This window comes from Vanellus vanellus, assembly GCF_965231255.1.
Source record: "Vanellus vanellus genome assembly, chromosome: 1".
NCBI lineage: Eukaryota > Metazoa > Chordata > Aves > Charadriiformes > Charadriidae > Vanellus > Vanellus vanellus.
This window is the reverse complement of record NC_138905.1, coordinates 34,293,074-34,320,298: the sequence shown is the minus strand read 5'-3', so window position 1 is coordinate 34,320,298 and position 27,225 is coordinate 34,293,074. Positions and strand designations below refer to the sequence as shown.

The window sequence follows — 27,225 nt, the reverse complement described above, 5'->3', positions numbered from 1 at the left end:
AGAGAGGTCCAGTGGGGCACTCATGTTTGAAAACGGAGGTATGGCTTTGTTTTTATTTTTCAGTTAAGTATGTGTTTCCTTTTCCTCCAAAAGACTAAGAGGATATCTGCTAAGCAAGCTGGAAAATTATATTTCTGGCTTAAATAAACAGTTGACTCCAAGAATAAAATCAGAAAATATTAATTCATTGCTTAAACTGATCTCAGATATACTTAATTTATTCTATGTGCTTATAATTAATATTTTTTAATATTCCTTTTATTTTTTATTGTGCCTTCTCAAATTTTCACTTAATTATATTCTTCTTTTTGCCAAATCATAGTCACTTTGAAGAAGCTCATTAGGTGTAGAAAAATAGATACTCCAGTAGTGGTCTGTATTTTTTTTTTCCTTTATTTTCAAGAAGGAAAAAATTAAACAAAACAGATGGAGCATTTTGCCTCAGTTACAGATATAAACCAGCTTACAGAAATGGATAGTTGTTAAATGAGCATCGAAATAGTCAAAATATACTCCAGCATAATATAATACCAATGATCAAACTGCATCTGAAAATGAAAATGACACTGTTGTACAGGAGACTCATCAGTTCAGAAGATGAGGAATTCCAATGCTGCTTAGTGTTATGGAGAGCCTGTATTTTTCGACACTCACTGTGGGACAACTACTGATCTGATTTTGAGAGGTCGGGGTGCTTAGCTATTTCCAAAAATCAGGCTGCTTTGAGTGGATTAAATGGATTGTCCAGAAGGGTCAAAATCATCAGTCACTCTGAAATTATTTGGCTGTATTTGTTTTTGAACCTGATATTGCTGCACTAAACCAAGGTGCCAGTAGGCATATTCCCACTGGGATGTATTTGTACCTGTTTCACTTTAAGGTCTGAAGCCTGAGAGAGCAATTCTGGCTATCTGACTTCTGGTACTGTGTAACTTCTCTTGGTACCTAGCGTCCAGTGGTGTGTTAATTTCAACCACTGGGTTCTTTAGGAGCCTGTGGAAAGCCTCTGGACCGGTTGTCACAGCTCACTGTTGATACCTTGGCAGAATGAAAAGGAACCTGAATTGCTGGCGAGCGGCAGAATCGGCTCATATCACAGCTGATGTATGATGAATAAAGCTCCTCAAATAGTGGGAGGAGCTTTACTGTTGGTTAATAGCTAAATTATTTGAATACTTGCCTGTGTGTTCAGTGAAGAGTGTTTTAAACTTGAGTGGGTTGGATGCTACCATTCCTCCTTTTCATGAAAATGCCATAACTTGGGTTGACATGAGTTTGAAGTTGGTGATACCGAGGAAAGAAGGGAGGAGAAATTAATACAGTGAGCTTTTTGGTGTGCTCTTCAAAGACGTCTTTGCTCCCGACTTGCAGAACACGTGCTGTGGGAGGTCCTGGTGTGGAGCCCTGTCTCAGGCATGCCTGTTTTTTCACTGTTAGCTAGTTGCTGCTGCTCCTCGTGCAGCGTGGGGGAGCATCCAGTTGTCCTAGATTGTAGCTTTATTGTTAAGGGAGAAAGGTAGGCATGGTACTTAAGCACCCTCTTAGTTGCCCTCCAGTGACACCTGCTCTTCTCTGTAGGTCACTTAGGTTGCTAAGTCACCCTGGGTCATTCACTTGAGGTCAAAATTCTGGTTCTTTGACTTTGCAACGTCTGTATTGAGTGTCCTGTGTATGTGGACAAAATGTGGCCTTTTGCATTTAGTTTGCGTTGTGTCCTTAGTGTCGTGAAACATTCGCTTCACGAGCACGCTGAAGCATGTTGTAATTATTTTGCTTTTCCTCCTAAGAAAGGGTTTTGGAAATGCAGGGAGGGAATCATAGATGAAAGGGACATCTGGAGCGAATATGATAGGATGGCTCACTTTGAAATTTGCTGTTTGGCCTTTGCTTTTGGAGAGCAGCAAAGTGGCTACTAATTGTATCTTTATGGCTAAAGATGCATGTAAATCCCGCCTGCAAGCATGGGATCTATTCTTCTGAGTGAAACCAGCCCTTTTCAGATTGCATAGTTGAATTTCATGCTAAACTTCCTCTGCCCCTAAGTTCTTGCCACCATGCAACTCTGCAAGCTGTGTAATAGACGTTTAGTTTCTCGGCATTCTGCATGCTTTATGGAAAGATGCCCATCGAAATCTAAAAGGGCTTGCATGAATATGTTTTTCCTCACTCAAGTTTATTTCATCTTCACTTCCATTTGACAGTTACTGCCTAGTGCAAAATTTGCATTTTATTTAAAAGTGTTTCAAAGTAACTGAAACTGCAACTGTTTTTCAAATTACTTTTAAAGGTCATTTTCAAGCTTTTCTGCAATGGCTAACTAAAAATAACGATGAATTCAAAACAACCAAACTCTTGCCACATAATTACATCTTGACATTTAATCTTATGTCTTTAAAAATGATTTGGCATGTCTGTATTTGTACATCTATCTATTCTACTTAGTCTTCATTCTTCTATCACTGCATTGAGTCTAGGCAAGAAGCTGTGTGTTCGTAAGTATTGTTTTTCTCAAGCAGTTTTTCTGTGTGGGCTTTAATGCTTCACGTGGTGAATGGAAAACATAATTTTGACAGGTAAAAATAATGTATCCTTTTTTTTTTTTTTTTTTCCCCCTCAACATACACATAGGGCATAATGCAAGATGTGCAATTGCTTGTCATGCCTCAAGGATTTATTTCTCAATGCCCAGACCTTAATCGCAGTAAGTCTATTAATTCTTATGCCATGAAATGAGAGCTGTACTTTGTACCTACTTTCTGTCCTACAAGCCTTCTTAAAACTTTGAGTTTCAGTCTATTGGTTGTCAACTTTGACATGATTGAGCCTATACATGTTTTTGTTAATAATAGGCATATTTTCTTATTCTAGCATGCCCAACTTGTAATGACTTCCATGGACTTGTGCAGAAAATCATGGAACTGCAAGATATTTTAGCCAAGACGTCAGCTAAGGTAATGTTTACTAGGAGGCATGGCATGGGAGAAATGAGGACTCTAAGGCTTTATTTGCTGTCTTTTTAGATTATTTGTGCATATGTGGGGATGTGCACGTGGGTATATGCGGAACATCCCTGCGTGGTATGTTTATATGTTTTGCAAATCTGTGCCTAGTGTCTATACCTACAAAATTCCAGTTCAGAGAGCTTTCTTGTATTTTAATATTTTTATAGAATCATATCTTTTAATAGGGAACAGAATCCAAATCCCTGAGCAAGGAAAGGGCTCATAGATATTCAAACTCTATTAGGCTAACAAGTCAATAAACCTGGAATGAAATAGGTTGCCGTGCTTATAGTGCTTATTGCAGCAAGACTTATTGGTCCAAGACTTTTCTAGACCTGACCTGCCAAAGGTGTGTTTAGGCAAAATATATGCAAGACAAGGAATTAAGAATCCAAAGCAGCATTTTATTCTTTTTTTTTTTTTTTTTTCCCCCAGAATATCACACGAAAAGCATTCATTTCTGTGGGTAGACATAGACTAGTCTTCTGGTTTTAAATGTCAGTTCTTTAGATGTCTGCAGGAATGCTGTTACCTGGCTAATTTGATACACAAATGCTAAAAATTCCTTGACTGAAGTGGAGGAACAATTGCTAACATGTCAGTTTTGAGCTTTACCTCCACTTTTGCCTATCTAATCAGATTCAGGTCTTTTGCACATAACCTAATATCTGCAAGTAGTTGATGTAGAGCAAGATTCTTGGTCAGTTCACACATACAGAGATAAGAAATCAGGGACCGTACTCATCATGACCTACTCAGTTTGTTTCATGATATCTCCAATGTTATTGGTGAAAGATGAAAAGCATTGTGTCTTGCTTCTTAATTTCTGTCTCTGAATGACTGATGGTTTAATCATATTGTATTTGACAATAATTGTTTTATTATCTTTGACTGCATTTTCCTGCATGTATTCTGTCATCTGCGTGCTTGACAATAAGGGGGACGGTTTTAATCATATTTTTACTAATGTGGAAACTCTTCAAAATTCAAAACTTTTTTGTGGGCTGTAAATACAGTTGTCCCAAGCTGAGCAGAGGATGAACAAGTTGGATATGTGCTACTGTGAAAGGACCTGCACAATGAAGGGCACGACTTACAGAGAGTTTGAATCCTGGACAGATGGCTGCAAGAACTGCACTTGCACGGTATGGCTATAATTGGAGTGGAGACTCAGGAACTCTAGTGTTTCCTCTGATAAGAGTTTTATTGAGGCAAATATTGAGGCAAATGATGAGGAAACTTCCAGGTGTTCTGCTAGGTAGTAACAACAAAGTGCTAGAAGACCTGTTCTAAATCTAAGGAGTAGTATTAATAAATACATTTTCCTATTGTTTCAGCAGTGCCAGCACGTGTAGCTCCCATGTTTCGCGTCGCCATGGGCAGATGCTATGCAATATACTTAGCTGTCATGTTATTCCCATGCCCTGAGTTGCAAACGGTTTCTCTGGATAATGAATTCCCTGCTTTTTGTCGCTATGAACACAGCCTTTTTCTTAGCAAATGATTTAATAGATCCCTTGTGTCTGATTCCCTTTGGTTGCCTTTGGTTACATCTCAATAAGTAATAAAGAGTAAAATGTCAGGTCATACGCATGCTCTGCTATATCACAAATTAAAAAGATTTGTTAGGTGGATGGAAGATTCCCAAAGGTATCACAACTCCAGAAGTGAATGCAGGTATCCTTTCAGGTGCCAAACCATGGCATCTTTGTTATTGTCCATTCATGTGAAACTCATTAATTCCATCTGAACTCATTAAATGTCCAATCCAAAGGCCATTAGAAATTGGTGAAAAGGCACTTGTTGTCTGTACCGCACCTTAGATTGGTTTGCTGCTATCTGTAATTTGCTAAATGGTTCTCCTTAAGCTTAGTATGATTTTGATCTTTATATTTCTGGAGGGATATTAATTTTGCTTTTAGTGTTTTGTTATTGATGAAAAGAAGACTTAGTCCATGGTATCAAATCTGGCTGATAGCTATTTAAAATTCTTTGAATTTAGTGTTAAATGCATGACATATTCTTGTCTCAGATTATTCTTGCAGCTATGATATTGCTACCTTTTAGAAATGTATTGTCTCTTATGTAAAAATCAGAAGGCAGAGTATTGTTCTGTAAGGTTGTTATTTCACACTAATATGTCAGTTTGCTGCTGATTGGCAGAATGTTTTACCTCCACATAGATTTGCCTTTAAAAAAAAAAAATTGATCATTATCATCTCAAAGAACACATCATACATGTCTAAAAGACTGTATGTATAATATTCTAAAGGCATAGTTTCTCTTCTTGTAGTTATTAAAAGAACCGTGTTAGAATGTCTTTTTGGGTGAAGTTGGAGAATTCATTGCATTAAAAATAGATTTCTAAGTTCCTGTGTTTGAGAACATCTCTGCTCTTACTAAATATAACTATCAGTTAAGCACCTTTTATTCTTCTAGAACGGTACCGTGCAGTGCGAAGCTTTGATTTGCCCGCACTCTGACTGCCCGCTTAACTCTGCCCTGGCGTATGTGGATGGCAAGTGCTGCAAAGAATGTCAATGTAAGTTTTAAGGCGGTGCTTCCTTCTAATTAATATTTTGAAATCTGTAAAGAAAATGAACCTTTTGATGAACGTGTCAGTGAAAGAACTGGTTAGGGAATTAAATATTTGGGTTGAGGAATTGGCGAGCTTAGACTTCTCTAGAATATTTTGGGAAATTTGATAACCAGAATGTTTTCGTTTTTCAGGTGCAGATATTTTGTTTCACTTTAGTTATGTTATTTTTTGTTTTTTAAGCATAGATATTTCTTAATGTTTAAAAAAAATATTTAAAAAACTTTCTGCAGACTTCCATAGTCTATCTTTTAGAACAAACTGCTAGAAATTCAAGACAATTGCCTTGTGTTTGTTTTGACCAGTGTTTCTAACACCTCTATCTCAAGAAGAATGTACTTTCAGCCTTATGTTGTAATGCTAGAAATGGAGCTTGAAATTTATGATTCTTCCTCTGTAATTAAGGGAAGAAAAAACTCATACTAGACCCAAGAGACCAGCAAAACCCAGACACCTAGAAATGTTCTTTCACGAAAGGTCAGACAGAATTATACAGGAAACTGGATGGGAGTAATTTAATATTGTCATTTAGGAGAGGTGATTACCTTCTGGTTTTATAGCATTGTGGTTTTGTTGCAAATAGGGCCGGAGAAGGGGAATTTTAGGTTAATCACTATCTAGTTGGACTATATATAATATTTCAGGTTGTTTATAGACGTGTATTGCATACGTGATGTGATTTATTTTAGACTACAGTGGAATCCATTCTGAAATTGAGCATGAGACGCACACACTTTATTCTGTAAATGCTGAGATTTTTCTATGTGGTTTCATAACTGTATAAAACTTCTTACAGACTATAGAGAAATATATAACTGGTTAAAATGACATGTTGTAAGACAAAATTCAGGAAGACATTTTGTACTCCATTGATCTTGCTCCCACAGGAGTTTATTAATATTTAATTGTGTTAGAAGTTACACAAACCATCCCATTTTATGAAACCTTATTAACTTACTCAAGTAGATTAATTCTAATTGAGAGGAAATGAGAATTCAAATACTTTTTTTTCTTTTTCACCAGCTACACAGAATTTCCATGCATATTAGATGGCTCAGGGAATTGGTAATTCAGGGATGTGAGCTGTGTGGAGTTCAAGCCTCTATTTGAGTCTTTGGCCATGTTGACAGAGTTTGAAAACCTGTTCCTCTCAAGTATGTTTTTGTAATGTACCCCCTGTGAATTGAGTTGCGAATTCTCCATCCAGATGTTCATGGGGAAGTGATCACATCATAAGACTTCTTACGAAGTTGGTTTTGTTGGGTGCCTTGACAAAGGTCAAGAAATGTGAATGAGGATATGGACACTGACCTTGTCATACAGCATTACGACTTCTCCTTCCAATTAACATACAGTTCTGGTACAGCACACTGTGAAGTTTACTCTGATACTGCTTTTCTGATATCCTTAATGTTATCAAAAGCTTTTTAGCTTCCAGTGCTCTTAATTTGATGCCAGTACGTAATTCAATTTGTAACTAACATGCACGCGTAACTGTCTTGACAAACTACCAGAAAAATTATTAGATCAAAAAATAAAAGTAGGAATTTCTTTTGAAAAATTATTCCTAATTTAATCCAGGTTATTTAAAGTGCCTTTCAAAAGAAACCAAACCAAAGGACGGAGAGTGTAAATTGGAGTCCCATTGACAAGGTGGTTACATGCCTTTGAAAGAGCGCAAAGAGTGGAAGTTAGAGGCAACAGAGACTGCAGGACCCTCACTTATTCTCCAGGTCATTTTGGTGAAAATGCTGAGCTATCACTGAGATCGTGTATATGTGCTAGCTGTATCCTGCCTGCTTGGCGTCTTCAGCTCAAGGTCTGAGCTGACTGTGGTCAGTGTACTCAGTGACCACAGTTCTTGCTTGAGCGGTAAGAGCTGAATTCCTTCATTTGGATGGTTTCTGAGAATAACTTCTTGTTCTTAATTCTTAGAAAAATATCAGGGGATATGGCATCTGACTAGATTACATAGAGCAAACACAGATGGCTTATAGTTGGGAAAGCAGTTAATTAGGGTGTGTTGCTCAAGGAGCCACTATCCTTAGTATTGAACAGTCTATCATAAATGCTGAGGAAAAAGTGATGCCTAATACACCATTCTTTAGCCGAGTTCAGTATTTGTTTCAAGACAGAACATAGAATCATAGAACCATAGAATAGTTTGGGTTGGAAGGAACCTTTAAAGGTCATGTAGTCCAAACCCCCTGTAATCAGCAGGGACATCTTCAACTACATCAGGTTGCTCAGAAACCCGTACAACCTGACCTTGAACCAGAAACGGGGTGTTTACCATCTCTCTGGACAACTTGTTCCAGTGTTTCACAGAATCACAGAATTTTCAGAGTTGGAAGGGACCTCTAGAGATCATCTAGTCCAACTCCCCTGCCAAAGCAGGATTGCCCAGAGCACATTACTCAGGACTGCATCCAGGCGGGTCTTGAAAATCTCCAGGGAAGGGGACTCCACAACCTCCCTGGGCAGCCTGTGCCAGTGCTCTGTCACCCTCACTGTAAAGAAGTTTTTCCGTGTATTTGAACGGAACTTCCTATGTTCTAACTTGTGCCCATTGCCCCTCGTCCTGTCACTTGGAACCATTGAAAAGAGCCTGGCTCCATCCTCCTCCAACCCACCCTTTAGATACTTGTACGCCATAATAAGGTCTCTCCTCAGCCTTCTCTTCTCCAGGCTAAAGAGTCCCAGCTCTCTCAGCCTTTCCTCATAAGGGAGGTGCTCCAAGCCCCTAATCATCTTAGTTGCCCTTCGCTGGACTCGCTCCAGCAGTTCCCTGTCCCTCTTGAACCGGGGAGCCCAAAACTGGACACAGTATTCCAGTTGTGGCCTCACCAGTGCAGAGCAGAGGGGGAGAATGACCTCCCTCGACCTACTGGCCACACTCTTCCCTGTGCAGCCCAGGATTCCATTGGCCTTTTTGGCGACAAGGGCACATTGCTGGGCCATGGATAACTTACTGTCTACCACAACCCCCAGATCCTTCTCCTCCGAGCTACTTCCCAACAGGTCTGCCCCTAACCTGTACTGGTGCCTAGCATTCTTCCTCCCCAGGTGCAGGACCTTGCACTTGCATTGTAAAAGATGTCTCATTGTAAAAGATGTCTTCCTCATATCTAGTCTGAATCTACCCTCTTTTAGTCTAAAACCATTATCCCTTGTCCTATAAAAACAGGTCCAGCTAAAACATTTGTCCCCATCTTTCTTATAAGCCCCCTTTAAGTATCGAAAGGTCGCAATAAGGTCTCCCCAGAGCCTTCTCCAGGCAGAACAACTCCAACTCTCTCATACCATCTCCTCATAGGAGAGGTGCCCCCACCTTCTGATCATCTTTGTGGCCCCCCTCTGGACCTGCTCCAACAGGTCCATGTCTTTCCTGTGCTGAGGACTCCAGAGCTGGATGCAGTACTCCAGGTGGGGTCTCATGAGAGCAGAGTAGAGGGGCAGGATCAGCTCCCTCAACCTGCTGGCCACACTGCTTTTGATGCAGCCCAGGATATGGTTGGCTTTCTGGTCTGCAAGCGCGCATTGCTGGCACATGTCCAGCTTTTCATCCATCAGTACCTTCAAGTTCTTTTTGGCAGGGCTACTCTCAATCCCTTCATCCCCCATCCTGTGTAGATATCGGGGGCTGTCCCAACTGAGGTGCAGGACCTTGCACTTGGCCTTGTTGAGTGTCATGTGAGGTTCATATGGCCTCACTTCTCGAGCCTGTCCAGGTCCCTCTGGATGGCATCCCATCCCTCAGGCGTGTCAAATGCACCACTCAGCTTGATGTCATGTATGATTATCTCTGTTTCCTTCCTGGTATTTGTGGTCCCAATACGTACCAGATGATGGGCTGTTTCTGCCAAATTATCAGGAGTAGAACTGCCCAGGCAGTAGTAGCTGTGGCAGCCTTGTTACTGTGTTTCATCCAGGGTGGAGTGCTTCCCTTTGCACTTCTTCCTTTATTCTTCTGCTGGTGTGCAAACAAAGCCACTGAAAATATAAAGAATGGTGTCCGATTTAATGACAGCTGGCATGGGAGAGTTAAACTGTATAGCACTTAAGGCTTTTGCAGTGACCAGAAAGCAGGTTTCACAGGTATTATTTTTCTTTTTTTCTTTTTTTGTTTTAATAGTGATTGAGAATGGATTCATTCCACATGACTCCAGACATGTAGAATTTGGGAATATAATCTGTATTTATACTAGTAAATAAAATAGGCACAGTCCGGTGGCACTTGGGGCTCACATCTACATGGCGAAGCTGTCTTCCCCTTCCCGCTCAACAGACTATCTGCATCCAGATGGCTGACTGGGAATGGCCTCTGATCAGTCCTGTCCCCCCAGCCATTCCTGGCATTGCCTCACAGCATGTTGGCTGGTACAAGCCAAAGTGGTGCCATGAAGTGTGCTCACATTCAAACTTCATGGAGGATTGCAGACTGTAATCAAGCCTTTTAAAGCCTCTTGTCATTTACTGTTTCATGTAGCCATCCTGTTTCATTTACTAGTATGGACATCACCAGTTAGGGTCTCTCGAGAGCCAGTGGAGCAGACTGGCACCTCCAGAGGGCACTTGGTGCTGAGAAGGGTCTGGAAGAGATGGGATAAATTGCTGCCTGGAGGTGGACATTTCTTTCCATGGACTATATAGGGAGCCCAGGCAATTAGAATAGAAACCAAACTTTTAGACAGCTAAAGTTGTGAGGTTAATCTTTTCATCACTTACTATAATGAATATCAGGTGCGTCAGATAGGAATGGAAAGCACTGGATTTTTCAGCCTGGTCCTGGGAGCCTGCCACACTGCCAAGCCCTAGGAGTTGAACTTCAGCCCAGCCCAGCTTTGTTCTGTCTTATTTGATGACGCTTTAGGAATTTCAGCACAACTGACTCTTCATGTTTTTTTTAAATGTTTAGTTCAGGAAATGCTTAGTAAGGAATGTTGTAGAATTTTTTTTTTACCAGTATCGCTTTGACTTTGACTCTTCTTGTGAGCCAAAAGAAAACACAAATAACCCTGACTTTCTACCCTAACTCCGATCTTTGTTTGAGGACATTCAGACAACTTGTTCTGTTTTGTCTTGTGTGAAGGTCGACGCTGCTGGCATAAGGAATGGCAACCCATGCAAATTGTCATTGTGTTTTGTATTAGCTGTAATGGGCTAAAAGAAGCAATGATCTTCCAAGGTACATAAATTGGCCAGTGCGTTGGATATACGTTCCGGCTACAGACAAGCCATTCAACACAAAATTCAGTCCAGCTGTTAGAGCATACATCTTAGGTCAATGGAAGCTTCCTGTGGAGAATTGTTTGGAGCTGAGAAGCAGAGACCACTTTCTTTTCTATTCCTAATGCAATTTTAAACCTGTCTGAGAAGGAATTTGCAAGAGATCATTAAATTCTTTCTCCTCTGCAGAGGGAAATGCATTGTGTGGTGATAGGTACTGATACAAATCGGGGAGATACTAAGCTCCCCTGCTGACCCTATAAAGTATTGCTTTACACTACGGACTTGTCTTAAGAGGTACAAGGACGAGTTCATTTATTTTAAGTGAATTGGGGAAGGACTGCCAATGTCTTAGTAGCTGAGACAATTGCTACTTGGTCAGCAAATCTTTTTATGGTAACGTTTTTATAGTCGGTGTATTAACACTAAGGCATCACTTCCAATAGCTCTGTGATATATGTCCTTCCTTAAATGGAGCCAGTGTATTTTTAACAAAGTAGCTGATTTTCATTTTTTTAAGGCCAGAAGTGATATTTGTACCAGCATCTGGTGCAGTAATAATTCCCGTCATCAGGAAGAGATCTCCAGGAAGAGATTGCTCTCTTCTTATTACTGTCCTCCTCCCAGTGACATTGCAGATACTTATAGACCTAATCCCAAACTATTTAAATCTATCCCAACGGATTTCAGTGGAGGTTAACGGCTGAGCTGTTATGTTCAAACCTGCAGGCTGTGATTTTTCCATGCACTTGTTTCTTGCCTGAAACAGGACATTTGTTGGTTTTCTGGTGCACTGTAGCCAAATCCACACTAACACAAGTATTTTAAGCGACTGTGAGAAGCATAGGGCTCTGTTGGATCAGCTCACACTTCTGTTGCTAGCAGGCTGGAGAGAGAGCATATAGATGGAATTACATAACTTGGGAAGGATTTTGAACAAAATAATTAAAACACAAGTCTGAACATGGTAGCTCTTTGTCCTGGTTTGAGGTAAAACAGAACCAATTTTGTTCAGTAACTTCGCTTCTTAGCTGGGCCTCTTCTAACTACAGAAATTAACTGCATATTGTGCAGACAGTGTTCACTCTCTCGGAGTGATAAGGCCAATTGTTTATAGCTGATGCCCAGGCATGGTGTGCAGAGAGGCTCTGGCTTATACTTATGGCTATAACCCCCAAGGCCAACCAACTCTGTTATTTGCCCCGTTGGAGGGTCGGAAGCTGAAAAGCATAGTGGGGTCCCACCTGCGGGGAGGAGCGGACAGGACAGGTGACCCAAAACTGACCAACAGGGTATTCCATCCCATCTGCCTCATGCTCAATATAAAAGCTGAGGGATGAAAGGGTCAGCTCTCTCTTCCTTCAATGGCCGATGTCTGAGGAGGACTCTGTTCTTCTGCCTGTGATCCCGATCCTGAATGCAGATCCAGAATCCAGTTCCCGTCCGTCACTGAGTCCAGCCTGGGACTGCCCCAGTGCCAGCCGGTGTCGTGATTGTCATCTCAGGAGCTTGATACGGTTTTGTATATATTTTTCATTATTTCTTTTTATTTTATTATTAATATTTCATTAAAGTAGTTTAGTTCCTTCTAAACTCATAAGTCTCTTTTTCCCTCCTCTGCCTCTCTCTTTGAAGAAGGGTAGAGGGGAGCATCTGTCGGTCCCATCTGGTGTCCCTCAGGTCCCCAGTAGTGGATTTTGGCCTAAACCACGACACTCTTATAACATGGATGAGTTTCTGATGCATTGATCTATCTTTCTTATTTTACAGAAACTTTTAATTTTATAATGAAAATTAAGAGGATTTCCCCTTTTGCTCTTCACAATGCGTTGATTTTTCCTCAAAGCTACAGATCTCCTGCAAGCTCCAGCACTTGTACCCTACTGACACAGAGAAGGAGTTGTGAAAGCCCATCTGCCTCATTTGCACAGCAGTTGACCATCAGCAAAATTCTTATCTAGAAACCTAAGGACTATTGATTAAGCTTCCTCTGAAATTCATCATTTTTCCAGGTGGAGTGAAGCATTACAGACTTAAGCCTGTGCTGCACTAAGTTTCAGCTTTTCACAAAATTGCCGCCTTTGTTCGGGGCTGCAGGAGTGGTACCATCTGGCCTTAGGTGACGTGCATCGGTGGCAGCGCGGCAAGCCAGCCCCCGCCTCGTTCACCCAAGTGCTGGAGGAGCTTCTCCTGCATTCAGTGTGGCGCAGAGAAAGAGGCTGCAGCTCAGAGGAATGATGGAATGACAGGATTAGTGAGCGCTGACTGAACAGGCCCTCTTATCCTTGCAGTAAATCAGAAGAAGGGGTGGTCTGGAAACCAGAGAGCAGCTCCAGCAGGCTGGTGGGGATGTGGCACGGGTCTCAGGGCTGCAGAGCAGCCTGCAGGCTCAGGGCGACAGAGCAGGCATCCGTACTGGTGAAAGAGGAGGCAGTTTTTAGCAGTGAAGCAATGATTAGTCATTTGTCAGAGCTTTTTTAAAAAAATGCACACCGTCGAATATAAAAGAGAAGCAACATTCTGGCTAATGCAAAAGATTAGTTGCTTTTTTATTATAAATGTGTATATGTGGCTTTTTAAAGATACAGGTTCAAGTAAAGCATAAATTTGTTATTTTGAGTTTTTTTTTTTTAATATAAAATCAGATAAATCAGCCGACTTTAGAGCAGTACTAAAAGATACCTGGAATATAGCCGGCACTGGATTATTTCCTAGAGCCGTGTTATTTATTATAGCTTCTTGTAGTCAGCATGCAGAACTTCTGAATGTTATTTAGCATTTAGCAGAATAGTGTCCGTTCAGCCTCCTGCTTTCTGGATTTTCTATGCTGAAATGATTCACATGAACCTTATTTCTCAGGCTTTTTGAATCACATACAATCACATTGTAATGACAGGTAAAAAGCATTATGTACATACTTGTACTACTGAGATGAATTACACTGTACTGCCCATTTGTACCATTTTATTACTTCAGCAACTCCATGTCTTCTAAGTGAATATAAATACTGCCTTTCTTTTGAAATAGAACACAAATATTTTTTCTGAAGAAATATTTTTGAAGTGAAAAAGAGTATCCTTGAACTCACGTAGGTCAATAACATCAGTGGAGCAATTTTAGACTGACAAAGCTGTAGTGGAAAACCATAATTGATGCATGTATCATTTGTGAATCCAGCATAGCTCCTACAATCTCAGAATCTCACAGAATGGTTGAGGTTGGAAGGCACCTCTGGAGGTCATCTGGTCCAATCTGCCTGCTCAGGCAGGGCCACCTAGTTGCCCAGCACTCTGGCCAGACGGCTTTTGAATATCTACACAGATGGAGACTCCACAACCTCTCCAGGCAAGCTGTGCCAGTGCTTGGTCACCCTCACAGTAAAAAAGTGCTTTGTTGTGTTCAAATGGAATTTCATGTGTTTTAATTCATTCCCGTTGCCTTTTGTCCTGTCACTGGGCACCACTGGGAAGAGTCTGGCTCCCTCTTCTTCATTCCCTTCCATCAGGTGTTTGCACACATCGGGAAGATCTCCTCAGTGCCTTCTCTTCTCTGGGAATTCTAATGTCTCAGGAAGCTGAGCGCTGAGACACTCCAAGAGCGTTCTGCGGCCTTTCTTGTGCTGAACTCAAAGCCAGCTGAAGACGGTGAAAAGACACCCCTTGGCTTTGGTAGGCAGTGCCACTCTCAGCCCTGACCCTAGCTGCACAGTCTCTACTATATTTTCCATGGTAAAGCCATAGAAATTTTCAAACTGCTCTTATACCACAGCAATATATTTTGTTTATATCTGTTCTATATCTAATGGCAGATTTGTCAGGGGCCTTTTGGTGCAGAGCCTGTAGTCTCCAGTGACCTTTGTTCTGTGTAAGCTGGGCAGCATACCTCCATCAGAAGGGCAATGCTGAGTCTTTTCACTCGCAGTTCCCTTCTGAGCAGGAAACTCGCTCCTCCTATCTCTGTTCTTCTGTGTAAAGTAAAATACAGCTTTACAGTAAATTGGAATACAGCTTATGGTAATTGGACTTCTCAGAATATTTTGCTTCTACGTTTCCTTTCCTCCTTCCCCACATCCTTTTAATTTCAGTGTTCTGCGTTAGCAGAGGAGGACTGGGGGGGTCGGTGCACTGTGCCTCAGTCAGACTTTCCATGCATCAAAGTGCAGCTGCCTCCTAGGTGAGTCACTTTTTAGCGATTCTGGACTCCATGCATTATGGAACTCCACTGGAAGACTCTAGATCTGGAGGCAATGTATCAGTAGATGAGGAGAATTCCAGTTAATGGTAAAGTCACCTTGTTTTATTCTTACTGTGTGCCTGAGGAATGAATTGTAAAATGAAGTATGCTTAAGAAAATCCTTATTCATTAAAGTACATTACAGTGAATGTATAGCAATCTTCACTAAAGAAGAAATTGGAAACATAATATTGGTAATTTTATTGGTAGAGAAAAATATTTTTTACATGGGAAATTTTGCTGTCGGCTGTGCTCTGCTCTCCCCTGCTCTTCTTATAACCTATTTTGTCGAGGCTGTCTGGGAAAAGAACCTATTCTTTCCTATTCCTTTTTCATTATGTTCTTACCAGAGAGTTCACAAAATATAAAATACCTGCAGTGTATTAATATTTTAGTTTATTAAAGTGCAAATAAAACATTAACATATGTTACATATTAATATTTTGGCTTTCAGACAGCTGAGAGTGGACAGATTGGCAGTGTTCCAGTCTCAAATAAGTAACAATCCTGACTTTAGTAATGCTGTTTTCACTAGAATTTGCTTAGGTGGCTACGAAATAATAACAAAAAAAAATCAGGTTCTATTTACAATTACAAAAATCACCTAGGATATGGGGTCAATCACATGGCTATGCATTGATTTCAATATATTATCGCCAGTGATGTGCTAATGTTACTCTGTACCTGCAGCATTGGAGTGTGGGGGTTTTTTTTTGTTTATTTGTTTTGGGTTTTGGGGTGGGTTTTTTTTTTTTTTTTGGTCCTGCAACCAGGAGCACATTACCAAATCATCAGCTTGTAGCTGATGTTCTAGTTTCTGCCTGGAGCTTTTCTTCTCTAGGTCTTGCAAATCTCTGTAGTACCAGTAACAATGGCCTTTAATGGGCATGTGTTCTGAAAAGAGCAGAACGTGGCTTTAGCTGAATACCTTTAAACTGCAGGTTTTGGACAAGGCCACAGAAAAGTAACAAGTTGGAGGCAGAGAGCACTGCATGGATCCGGGCAGAGCAAAATACCAAAACCCAACCAACCAGCCAACGGAGATTCGTGGCTTGTTGAGACCTGTGCAGTTTTGAAAGACCAGTTTGCACCCGACATACTGGTGCTCATAACAGGATTGCCATATTGCCGAGGGTCATTTGGGTGGAAAGTTTGCCAAGGGGAGACACTGGTAGGAGCCATGGGAGTGTAAAAGAAGGCACACACAGTTTTCTGACAGTGCCTATGTCATATGAAAAAATGGAAAGGCTGTGAAGGCTGAAACTCAATAAATAAAATACTGAAAAAAAACCCCACCACAAAACCATCAATAATGTGATCTTATTTCTCTGGCAGTCTAAGGAGGGGATGGTAAAATATGAGTGAAGTTGATTCAGTGAGATTAATATAAAATGATGTGAACTGTTATCCTTTATTTGTCTTTTTGTAAAGATAATGATTTAAACCAGTGGCTTTCAGTCTTTTGGACTGCAGAAGTTAGAAATTTTTCAGTGGAAACGTGTGTTGAATAAAGCCTTCAACTGCTTGGTTACCTCTCTTAGCCTTCACTTGCAGATATCTGAAGTGTGATGTATAGACCTCCGGGCTGTTATTGATCACTGTTTCTGCATCTGTCAGCTCATAAAATATATTTGGCTTCAAACAATAGTCACTTTGTCCCATATGAGACACAACTTTAAAATTGAAATCTCAGCAGATACAGTGTAACTGTCCTTTCTTATACTTTCCTCATCTGTTCCTTTCAAAACAATCATTGCAGTCCTCTTTATTTGGAGCTTCTGTTACTTGCATTCTGCACTGTACCGGGCACAGCGCTCTATCTACAGTGATTCTCATGTTTCTGTGTCACTGTTCTGCATCTTTGCCCACATAGAGAGTGTTTTTACTAATTTTTGCCTTCTGTGTGTGGGGGGGTTATTTAGTACAAGTTTCCACTAAGAAGAAAGTTCAGTCCATTTGTTTGGGAGGGTAGTTGACCATCCTAAGTCTTCCTGTATGGAATAGTTGACTAGTATTTTTTTCCTACTACTCATTGAAATGATTTCTCTACCTTTCTGCTTGGAAATGAAGATTCTGATACTCCCCTGGTTGCTCTTGGAAAAAGTTTATGTAAACTTTTTTCAAGTATAATTTTGACTGGTTTCCCAGATTTCATTTTATTTGTAATTGATGACATTTCATTAACATCCTTTAAAATTGCTTAACATCTAGATTTTCTTCCCTAACAGGTGAATAAAATTTGAAGATATTATTAGGTTTGTTGTTTTGCATTGTCATAAGGTACTATGGTGAAGAAGAGCTTTTTTTATCTTGCTTATTTCTGATGGCCAGTATATTCTTTATATATACTAGTCTTAAAATGGTATTACAGTGACAGCGCTGTTTGATGTATTAAATTGGGGCAGAAAATGCCTGGTTTCAATTATCAGATTTTTTTTTTTTTCTTATCCTGAAAGCAAAGCAAGAAAATATGTTTAACTCATCTGGAAAATAGGCACATACCTGTTATTTCTAGTGAGGGAGTACTTCAAATACATTGAAGGTAGGGAAGATGAACTGGCATGATTCTCCCTATATCATTATTACTTTGACAAACAGATGTAAATTCGGGTATTATTTCCTTAAGATGTTTCTTCAGGTTATATTCACATTCACCAAAGTGCAGCATCATCTCTAGGCATGTTTTACAGGCTTGTGAAAGGGGAGTTTGTTATGTACGTATTTCCATCATGCCATATCCAGAAGCTTTGTTAGATCCTCAGGGCACCTAAATGAGAAATCAAATCTGAGTATAGCATAGAAGGGATGACAATCTTGCATATGGTGGTTGTGAAGTTCTTAGACAGGTTTCTTAATAGTAGTAGAATATGAGTTCAGAATGTGTAAATCTTGTCCGTGGTCTTCTGTGGCTCCGTATGTATAAAGTTGGCAGTATGCTTTAAGCACCTAACCACAAATTTTTCATTTACTGATTTTGCAGTATTTTATTGCAGAGTTGCTATGAAGAAATAAGTGGATACATTTTAAAATAGAAAATTAAAATAGACATATAATAAAGAAATCACATCCTCATTTTCATGCATCGGTTCAACCATCTTGATTCACACGTTTGCAACTTTGCTTCTGTTTCCAGTGTGACATCCTGTGAAAACTCAACAGAAGTAACAGGTTGATTCTTACAGTGTGGGCAAACAGATTAAAAATTCTCACCTTGGCTTCTGCTGTACTCTGAAAACTGGTCTGTGTGTACCTTGCAACAGCCTTTCATCATCTGGGAAGCTATTTACCAGTACTGTTTAAAGCAAGTCCCAATCATTCTTCTTTCTTGCTGACAATTGATCGTGGACAGCAAGAGCCCTGTCCTTTCTTCTTTCTGATAAAATTCCATGTGTTGAAGTCTTACCTTTTCTAAACGTGTGTGGACAGATATAAAGGGGTGTTAAATAAAATCCTGAGGTGGTTGTTGAAATAAAATATTTTGTGGAACAGAAAAACTCTCTCCCTTAGAGAATGACAGCCATTTGTATCCTCCCCCCCCCTCCCCCCCCCCCCCCCCAAAAAAAAAAAAAAAACAAACCCAAACAACCAAACAACTTGAAGGTCATATTGCAAAACAAACCGGATGCTGACATTTAGAATGCAGTTCTTAGCAGACCATGATTGACTTGGAAGTAGGTAGATGCAGTAAGCAAATGTATTTAAGTAGCTGTACTTGTTATTGCTATTAATTATTTGTATTTATACAATACAAATTTTGTTGTATTAACTGCTTTAAAACCCTGGTGTTATGAGGAGCCATCAGTCTGGTTACTGTACACACAAAAGACAGTCCTCCATTCTGCAGGATCTGGCAATTTAAGTGTAAGAGAAGAGATAAGACACTGGATATAGAGCCAAAGATGTGGTGAGAGTAAGGGAAAATGAAAATAAATGAGTCATTGCCCTGTCAGGCTTCTCTCTCAGGTGTGTCTCTGCACTCCTGGCTAGATGTTCCTGAGCTCTGACCTGGAGCTTTTGGCACTGTGGGCTATGCCCTTGTTTTCATAGTCAGGATTGTGTCCTGCAGGAAAAGTACATACTGTTACTGATGTTTATTCAAGATTCAAGGGCAAATTTTTTCTTTTTTCTTTCTCAAGATATTTACTCACCTTGTTTTAGCTCTTAGAAAAACAGAATTTAGAAGGAGGGGGAGGAGAAACTAATTTGACTTTTCAATATGATTCAGTATGGTAATAAAGTCATCTTATGTCTTCAAAGCACCTTTCTGGCATTACGATTATTTGCTCTTCACATTTCTCGTGGAAATACTGAAGTATTCCCCATGTATTAAGGTGATGTGATCACAGGCAACGTGATCACACGTCAGTTCATTTTCTGAACACCAGTAAAGTTCCCTCTAACAAAACTAGATTGTTCCACAGGAAAGACAGTCCTCGTTCTTGCCAGCACAACAACCCAAATTTCTTATCTGTCAAGTTTGATCATCCTAAGTTCACTGTTCCTTTTTAATTCTACTAAATGTCCATGCTCTATCTCTGCAGCTGATGAAAACAAGGTATTTGCTAATAATACATTGAAAACAAATTCAAGAATTTACCAATGCAAAATAGTACTTTTTTTTCTCAGGTTTTCAAGAGTTTGACCAAAATGAAAAACGCTGAGAACAGGTTTCATAAAATTCATTAAGCATTTTGTCTTAATGCTATTTAACACATTCCAGTCATTTCCGAGATCCTCGGTAATGAAATGAGTTACATTTAAAGGTGTACCTATTTCTTTTCTGTGCCACTGAAATTGCAGAATGGTACTTTGCCTTATGCAGGTTTGATGCTAATAGGCAATAATTGGAAACGCAATCTTCTTTTTTTTTTAACTGTACTTTCTGATTCGTGGTTTCCATACAAAGGTAGTGGTAGACAACGGAAAAGGAAAAAAAAATGAGTTGGCTGACATATCAGTAAAATGAAAGTATTATAGCTCTCCTAGAGACTGGCATACACTAGAGCCCCATATAGACAAACACACCTGGTTGCAGAAGCATGTGAAATCTGAGTCTAACGTCTGGAAACGTCACCCTGAAGGCAACAGGAGTGTTAATATAGATATAATCTATCATTTTTTTTTTGTATTATCAGTGACTCTAAGGCTTTCCCTCATTGATGTAGTTCCCAAACAAAAAAAGGAGTAGTCCCATTAACAGTTGCTATGAACTCCAGCTTACTGTTTTTCTGTGACTGGGTTGGACCATCAACAGATGCTCTCTGGAGAAATTAGCTATGACAAAGCAGAATCTGTGAACATCTGCTCCAGCTACTTTTACATTTTTAATTATTTTAAATCCTGAACTGACTTTAGACATGAAGTACTGTATTGTTTGGGAATGCGCAGAGGAATATAATAACTTCTGGCAGCCTTGAGGACAGGGGCATGATGTTAGGTGTATATAGGTTTCTATTTCAAGTTGTCTTGTGAAAATTTCCAACTCTATTGGTAGCAACTTTTTTTTTTAAGATTAGTTTTTGATTAAATGCTATTTGATAATGAGTGTTGAGAGTGAGTATATAACAAATTTGGAAAGACAATTTACATAACTGACTTTAATCAAGATTTCCAAAAATGTGTTTACCTTGCTGTCTGTGTTAAAAACCTTTTGCTGAACTCATGCTAAGGACTTAGCTTAAGAACGTTAAGCAGAGTTCTCTGGAGTGTTTGTGATTATGCCAACTAATCCTGTCATTCCGACTGAAGTGAGGGGAGAAGATGATGGCTCTCAGAAGAGGGACAGGAGGATGGGCAGATTCCTTATGCGGGAATGAAATTGGGCGGAGGAAGAGTTGAAAGCGTGAAACCCTGTTCAGTTCCTGTATGGACCTAGATGCCAGTGCTTTGAAAGAACTGAGCTCTAACAACAACTATAGATACGGTGCTCCATCTGTGCATCAATCCACTCCTGGAAACGTCTAAACACATTAGACTGGCCTGTGCTGTTATGTAAATAAGGCATACGCATATGTGATTATTACTGTAATATCCAAGTTAACAAGGGGCTGCCGTTTGGAGGGGAAATGAAAGCACTTGGCTTTGGGAGGAATGTAAATACAGTGAAAAGGAGCTACATGATGCCAGGTCACAAGAAGTCATGTCTTTGCCAAGGAGGCGCGTGCAGCAAAGTCACGCTGTGGAATTTTTAGCTAAAATTTCTGTGGAACATCTCTCTGTTTGGAACCTCTATGGCTTGGGAGCATGGAAATGTCACTTCCAAGTTATTTTCACCCAAATAAATGCCAGATTGAGCATTTTGCGGGGAGCTGAATAGTTTTGCTGTTTGCATAAGATGTTTTTTAGTGCTGTCAAATGAAACTCAAAATCTCTGAAGGTGCTGCCATTCACAGGTACTTACGGTTTACTGAGTATGCTCATGTGAGCTCTGTGTCCACAAGGCTGCAGAAAACAACCTTGCACTAGTCATATGCAAAAATGTGTCTTTGAGAGTTATGCATAATTGGCGCACACTGTTTTTTCATCGCAAATCTGGGCAAAAATGTGGGTTGTATCCCAAAATGCTTTATTTCTCCCCCCCTGTCCTGTTTGAAGTCTCTGTGGAGCAGAGTAGCTGTTACCCCATGTAAGAGCTGTTGCAGGAGTAGGTGTCCTCCCTTGTCACATCCATGGGTGGTCTTAACTTACGACATGTCAATGGAGAACGCAACCTGCTTTTTACATAATAAATTAACGCTGATGGGTGATAACTGTTTACCACTCATATATTTGAAATAGTGACTCACGGGTGTGCAGGTCTTTAGCAGTTTTTCATTACTTTCAGAAATTCTCAACCCTCAGTCCTAATCAATTAATTGGATTTAATCTTGCACGTGGATCTCTGTGACTTGAGGCTTTCTGGTGGGTGTATGTGCAAGTTTAAGCATGTCGTGAAGTATAAGGTGTTTTAGGGAGATGTCTATTTTTCTACACTGCACTGCTTTTCTCTTAAAGTTTTCAGAAAAGCACCTTTTACAGTTAGCCCAGCGGTCCAGCTGAGAGAAGGTGGAACTGAAGCAGAAATTTCTCTGTCATCAGTAGCAGTCAGCATTTGATAAAATATCTGTTTGCACATTCGCCACGGTACAACTATGTCACTACTATTGCGAATAGCTTACATAAGGAGTCCATCAGATAATATGTAATCCCACTTTTAGGAGGATTAAGCGGGCGTGTAATGTTTGCATTGGAGTTCTTTTGGTCTTGCAGACTGTTGTGCTATTTATAAAGCTTTAATATAATTGTAAGGCAGTGGTCATATAATTAATATTAACCTTAATTGCTTTTCTTCTCTTGACACCCTCTAAGGCTTTTGTCGTGGCATTTGATTTTATTGTTTGACATTTTGCTGCAAAAGTTGTTTGAGTATGGGATGGCCAATATAGTTAATTCAGCATAAAATGGATGGGCATTTTGATCACATTAGTCATGCCCAAGATTTCAAAATCCTATGTTTATAGTCCAAAATATTCCAGTTCTGTTTGACAAGCAGAATACGGTCCATTGCTCTAAAGCCAAAGTTGTGCACGTCTGTCAGTAGAAATATTTTGGCTGCCCTATTTAGCCAAGCTACAGTTGCAGTGTGGGTAGCAATAACGCCATTTTTAAGAGAAGCTGACATCAAACACATTGTCCAGATTGGATCTTTGTTTAACTGGAGACGGCCACATGCTCACTTTGTGCTATGTGATGTCCATTGGCTTTGATCGGTTGCGAACTCTTTCCCAGACTCCCTGTCCTGCAGCCTGCTTTGAAAACTTTACTTCATCTGTCAGGTCTATTTGCCTCGGCTGAACTGCTGTCAACAGTTTTTAGTCACATTTGGATGTGTTTTTTCAGTGTTCAGATTGCTTTTTTGGTCTTTAAGGATGCCTCAAGGAGCCCTCATTCTAGGGCTCAGATGAATTCTACAGAATACTTCCCAGCAAGAACACATGGGGTAGATGAATGATGTCATCTCCTCGTAGTAGTTGAGGGAAATATAGGAAACATGAGAAGTAGGTGAAAGAATTTGTAATTTTAGATTGACTCGTTGCCAGTGTGACTGAACAGCCCGTTCGTGTTGTTGGAGGTGGCTTATGCCGCAGATGCTCTAAGAGTGATCATAAAAGTGCTGTAGAACAACGACTTTGAGTTTTCAGTGTAATAGGGACATTTAATTTTTCCAGTTAACAAGAAATAAGATAGAAATAGTAATTGATTCCTTATCAATAGGAAATTTCAAATGGGATTTTCTTTTTTCAGCTGAGGAAGCTGAAGCATATACATGCAGCTTTTCAACAGTGATTGACTGGAAAAATCAGCAATATATTTTTCAGCTTGAAATCTGGAATAATTTTGAATTGTTGAGGGAGACGTCATGAAATGAAGCAAGTCTCCAGTCTCACTGACTGCAGTAACAGGGGAACTTGTGCTCTCCACAAAATGAGCAAATAAGAAATAGCGCCCGAATCCATGCAAAAATAGATGAGAAAGGAGTGAGAGCAGTGCCTAGTAATGGCGTGGCTGTCGAGAGAGAGAAATTCATGAAAGGTGACCATTATGTCTGTGTGCATTTCTGAGGATAAAGCCACACAGAGGTTTTGCACTGTGTAAGCTTGCAAAGTAGGATTAATGGGACTTACACAATGCCGAAGCCTTGATCTCTGAACAGTGGAAAATGTAATCAAGGAGATTCCATGGAAGGAGGCTGGAAAATTAAATGAACGAGACAGGGGTTTTTTGTATGCTAATTTTGTGTGTTCCCCCCCCCATCCCCCACTTCAGCGTATGTGAACAAAGAATGCAGCAACATAGAATCAATTACCAGATTTCAAGTTACATTCATAATTACTGACAAATTTCACAAAACACAGTCATATCTGCCACTCATTGGGCAATTATGAATACACGGAAATAAAGTTGTCTGAGGAGTTCACCAATGTCCTAAACTTTCTGCTTTCACTTGGTGATAAGTCTGAATCAAATTCAGCTTGGATACTGTGGGGAAGTGTACATGCATTCCTCAGAGAAAGGCATACAGGATCTAGATGGTGGAGGTGATAAATAAAGAGGTGAGAAAATGTACTCAATGACATGCTGTGAACTAAGTGGACGGAAGGCAGGAGTTAGCTGGGTCATGGATTTTGCATGGACATTTTAAGAAATGCAGAAGGAAAGTGTCACTTGGAGGCCAGTGGGAAGAAAAAAAAAGAGTCGTGAAAGAGAAACGATGGTTTGACAAACTGTTGATAATTCACTGAGCGAACATAACAGCCAGCGGTCTCCCGAAAGATTCCTTTTGTAGGATGAATATGGAGAAGATGCCATGTTATCATAATGTGCTAAGTGGTACTACAGGGTGTAGTTGTATTATCACTACACCTGCATAAATTCGTAGTGGGGATATAAGCAGACCTTGCTAATAATTTTTTAGACCCTGTATTGATGCCCATCATTGTAATATTTGATCACAATCTGTGTACAAATACATCAATAGTCAAACTTCCTAACAGGTTTTGTAGACTTCCTTTTCCATCTTCTTGGGAAATTGTGCTTTGAATAATATACGTTGTTTTAGGTACCGGGGGAGATGTGGAAGTTTGATGGCAAGAGGAAGTTGTTGATTTAATTCAGCTGTAGATGAAATCCTACATAGGCAATAACTATCAAGTTCTGGAACAACTAATCATCAGGTAATTTCTTGACTGTGACTCAGTCTGTCAAATGAAAGGACTTAGGAAGATGAAAGATGATATGTTTCCCCAGAGAGATACCAATCACAAACTAATCACGGTATCTTGGGAAGCATCTAGCCAAGCAGAAATTAAATCTTCGCCGGACTTTCCAATTACACAGTTCTAGTCCAGATGTTCATGTTGTTGAAATATCTTTATTTCTGAAGGAAAATAAAGACATGAAACACCACCGTTATGGGATATGTACTGGCTGTGACAGTTGCTGGCAGGAGGCAGGAGGAACATTCTGTTCCACGCTGCATGGGACATGGGTCCCCCTGTCTTAGGAGGGAAGTGGGGCAGAAGAGTTAGTAGCTTTGTGATACTAGAAATATTTCCAAGTGTGCTCGATGCTCACTAAACCAGACAATCTCAGCGTAAAGTTTTTAGATGCCTTCAGGTGGCTTGATGAAAATCTGCCCTTTGCTGTCTGGCAGGACACCTCCTCTGTGGGCAGCGGAAGAAGAGTGGTCTGACAAGAGAACAGGAAAGATACAGAGTCATTTATGGGGGGGTTGGAGAAGAAAAGACAGCGTGCACTGGCAAACATAGGCCATCACTAAAACCCCTGGTGTCTGTCTTGTTAAACGTGGAGCTGGTGGTACAGCTGTAGGTGAAGTGTCCATGTGGTTTTTGAAAGCTCACTTGGCTAGATTAGCGTAGGTGAGAAGACAAAAACTAAGTGATAGTGCTCTGAATTAAAGCTTCTGAGTGTACCTTAGTTTTTGCTCCTTTTTAATAGAAGGAACTGCCCAAATATGGTGGAATCCTTCTAGGAAAGAAATAATCCAAGTAAAGTTTATTTTGGTGATTTCAAGAAGAAATGTCTGTTTTGAGCATAGTGCAGGAGTCCATAAGAAGACGTGCTTGGGTTTGTATTCAGCTTGTTCAGGTTAACAGGTTTTCAATTGAGTTGCGATTTAGTTTTTCAACTGGACGTTTATTGTTTGTTGTTTTTTCTCTCTTTCCTTAAACAGAGTTTGATCACTGTATAGGCAGGTCTCCGATACTGGGGGGCTTTATAGCCTTACTGACAAAGCCACAGCAAAAAGTTGGAAATGTTGATTTAGGGGAATTCAAGGAAGGAGATGTAGTTTTCTCGCTGCACGGCGGCCAGGTGTTGTGGTGACATACGAAGGTGTGGAGACGGGGAAGTCAGCACTGCTTGAGATTTCTGGGACCCGCACAAGCAAGCGTCTTGAAACGTGCACTTTGCTGCCACTTTCTAGCCTTGAGAAACGATCTCCAGAGAGTGCACGAAGACACACGGGGACGGGGCAGGGGCTGTCTGGGCAAAGCGATCTCTCACAGCCCCAGAATTTGTAACTTTTTATTTTTTTTTCAAGGCTTTATGGAGAGGAGTTGATTTTCTTGCCGAAAGCAAGTGTTTGCGATACTGCATCACTGCATTAAGGTAATTTCATATGCCAAGACTTCAGGGGGCTGTTAGTGGAATCAAGACGTAACTTCCTGATTTCACACTAGGCTGGTTGTGTTCTTTTGATGGTTTTTTAATGTATATTGTTTTCTAAGTTTCTCTGAAGAATCAGAGGTTTGTCACTGTTGATAAGGAGACTGGATTCAGTGCACTATGGTTTGAGGTGGTATGGATACTACATGTGGTCTTATTCACACGTTAAGAGTATTTTGGCTTCAGGAGAGAGATTTTTATTGAGTCCTGATTTAGGCTTTTCATGGCAACATTTCCAAGACAGAATGAGAGTGATCTTGACATCTTTTGCCTTTCCTGTGAACAGGTATAAGACATCTGCCTGTTGGAAACACAAGGATGTGTTAAATTATCAGTTCAATGCCATTGTGTGGTCCTTATGCATTGCTATACTTCGTTTTTTCCTGTCACATGTAGTTGTTCTTTGGAGCTTGAAATGTGTGGGGCAAGGGAATGGGCTTAATATACGAGTATTTCAGTTTAGTGTCATAACCTGTAATATATAGCAGGTGATATATATGACTGGATGATTGCCTTGTCCTGCCTGGATTCAAGATCTGCTAGTCCCCAGTAAAGATTTATATAGATTTTTTTTCACATACTTCCTGCTAGAAGAGCATGTTTTCTGGGAGAGGAAAGAGGCGCTGTATTGAGCTTTTTTGACTTTTTGTGACCTTTCTTTGTGGATGTTATACAAACTTTCTCCTTCTGTTAGCCCTAGGACTCTCCCCTGGACTCTCTCCTGTGGTTCTTTTCTGTACTTCTTTTATTAAGTCTAACTGCAAACTCTGCCATTCATGGGATTTGGGGTGTTGCAACATGCTGTGATATTACTTTTTGAAAGTGCCGTGCTGATTTTATATAACACAAGATACTTTGTATTTTATAAGATATTATAACTCATAGTTTGGAATTTGAAAAGAAACTCTCTTGTCACTATGCCCATCACTTCTTTTTCAA

The 27,225-nt window shown here is 40.2% G+C and overlaps 1 protein-coding gene across 1 annotated transcript in view; it reads left to right on the top strand.

The window, feature by feature from the left end:
* NELL2 (neural EGFL like 2) overlaps positions 1-27,225 on the top strand; it is a gene marked incomplete at its 5' end in the record, with an annotated part of 167,362 nt that overhangs the window by 39,975 nt on the left and 100,162 nt on the right. Inside the window, 4 exons of the mRNA XM_082487239.1 lie at positions 2,629-2,701; positions 2,869-2,951; positions 4,019-4,147; positions 5,442-5,544. Of these exons, the coding sequence (XP_082343365.1) occupies positions 2,629-2,701; positions 2,869-2,951; positions 4,019-4,147; positions 5,442-5,544 (388 nt within the window). The remainder of the gene's footprint in view (positions 1-2,628; positions 2,702-2,868; positions 2,952-4,018; positions 4,148-5,441; positions 5,545-27,225) is intronic.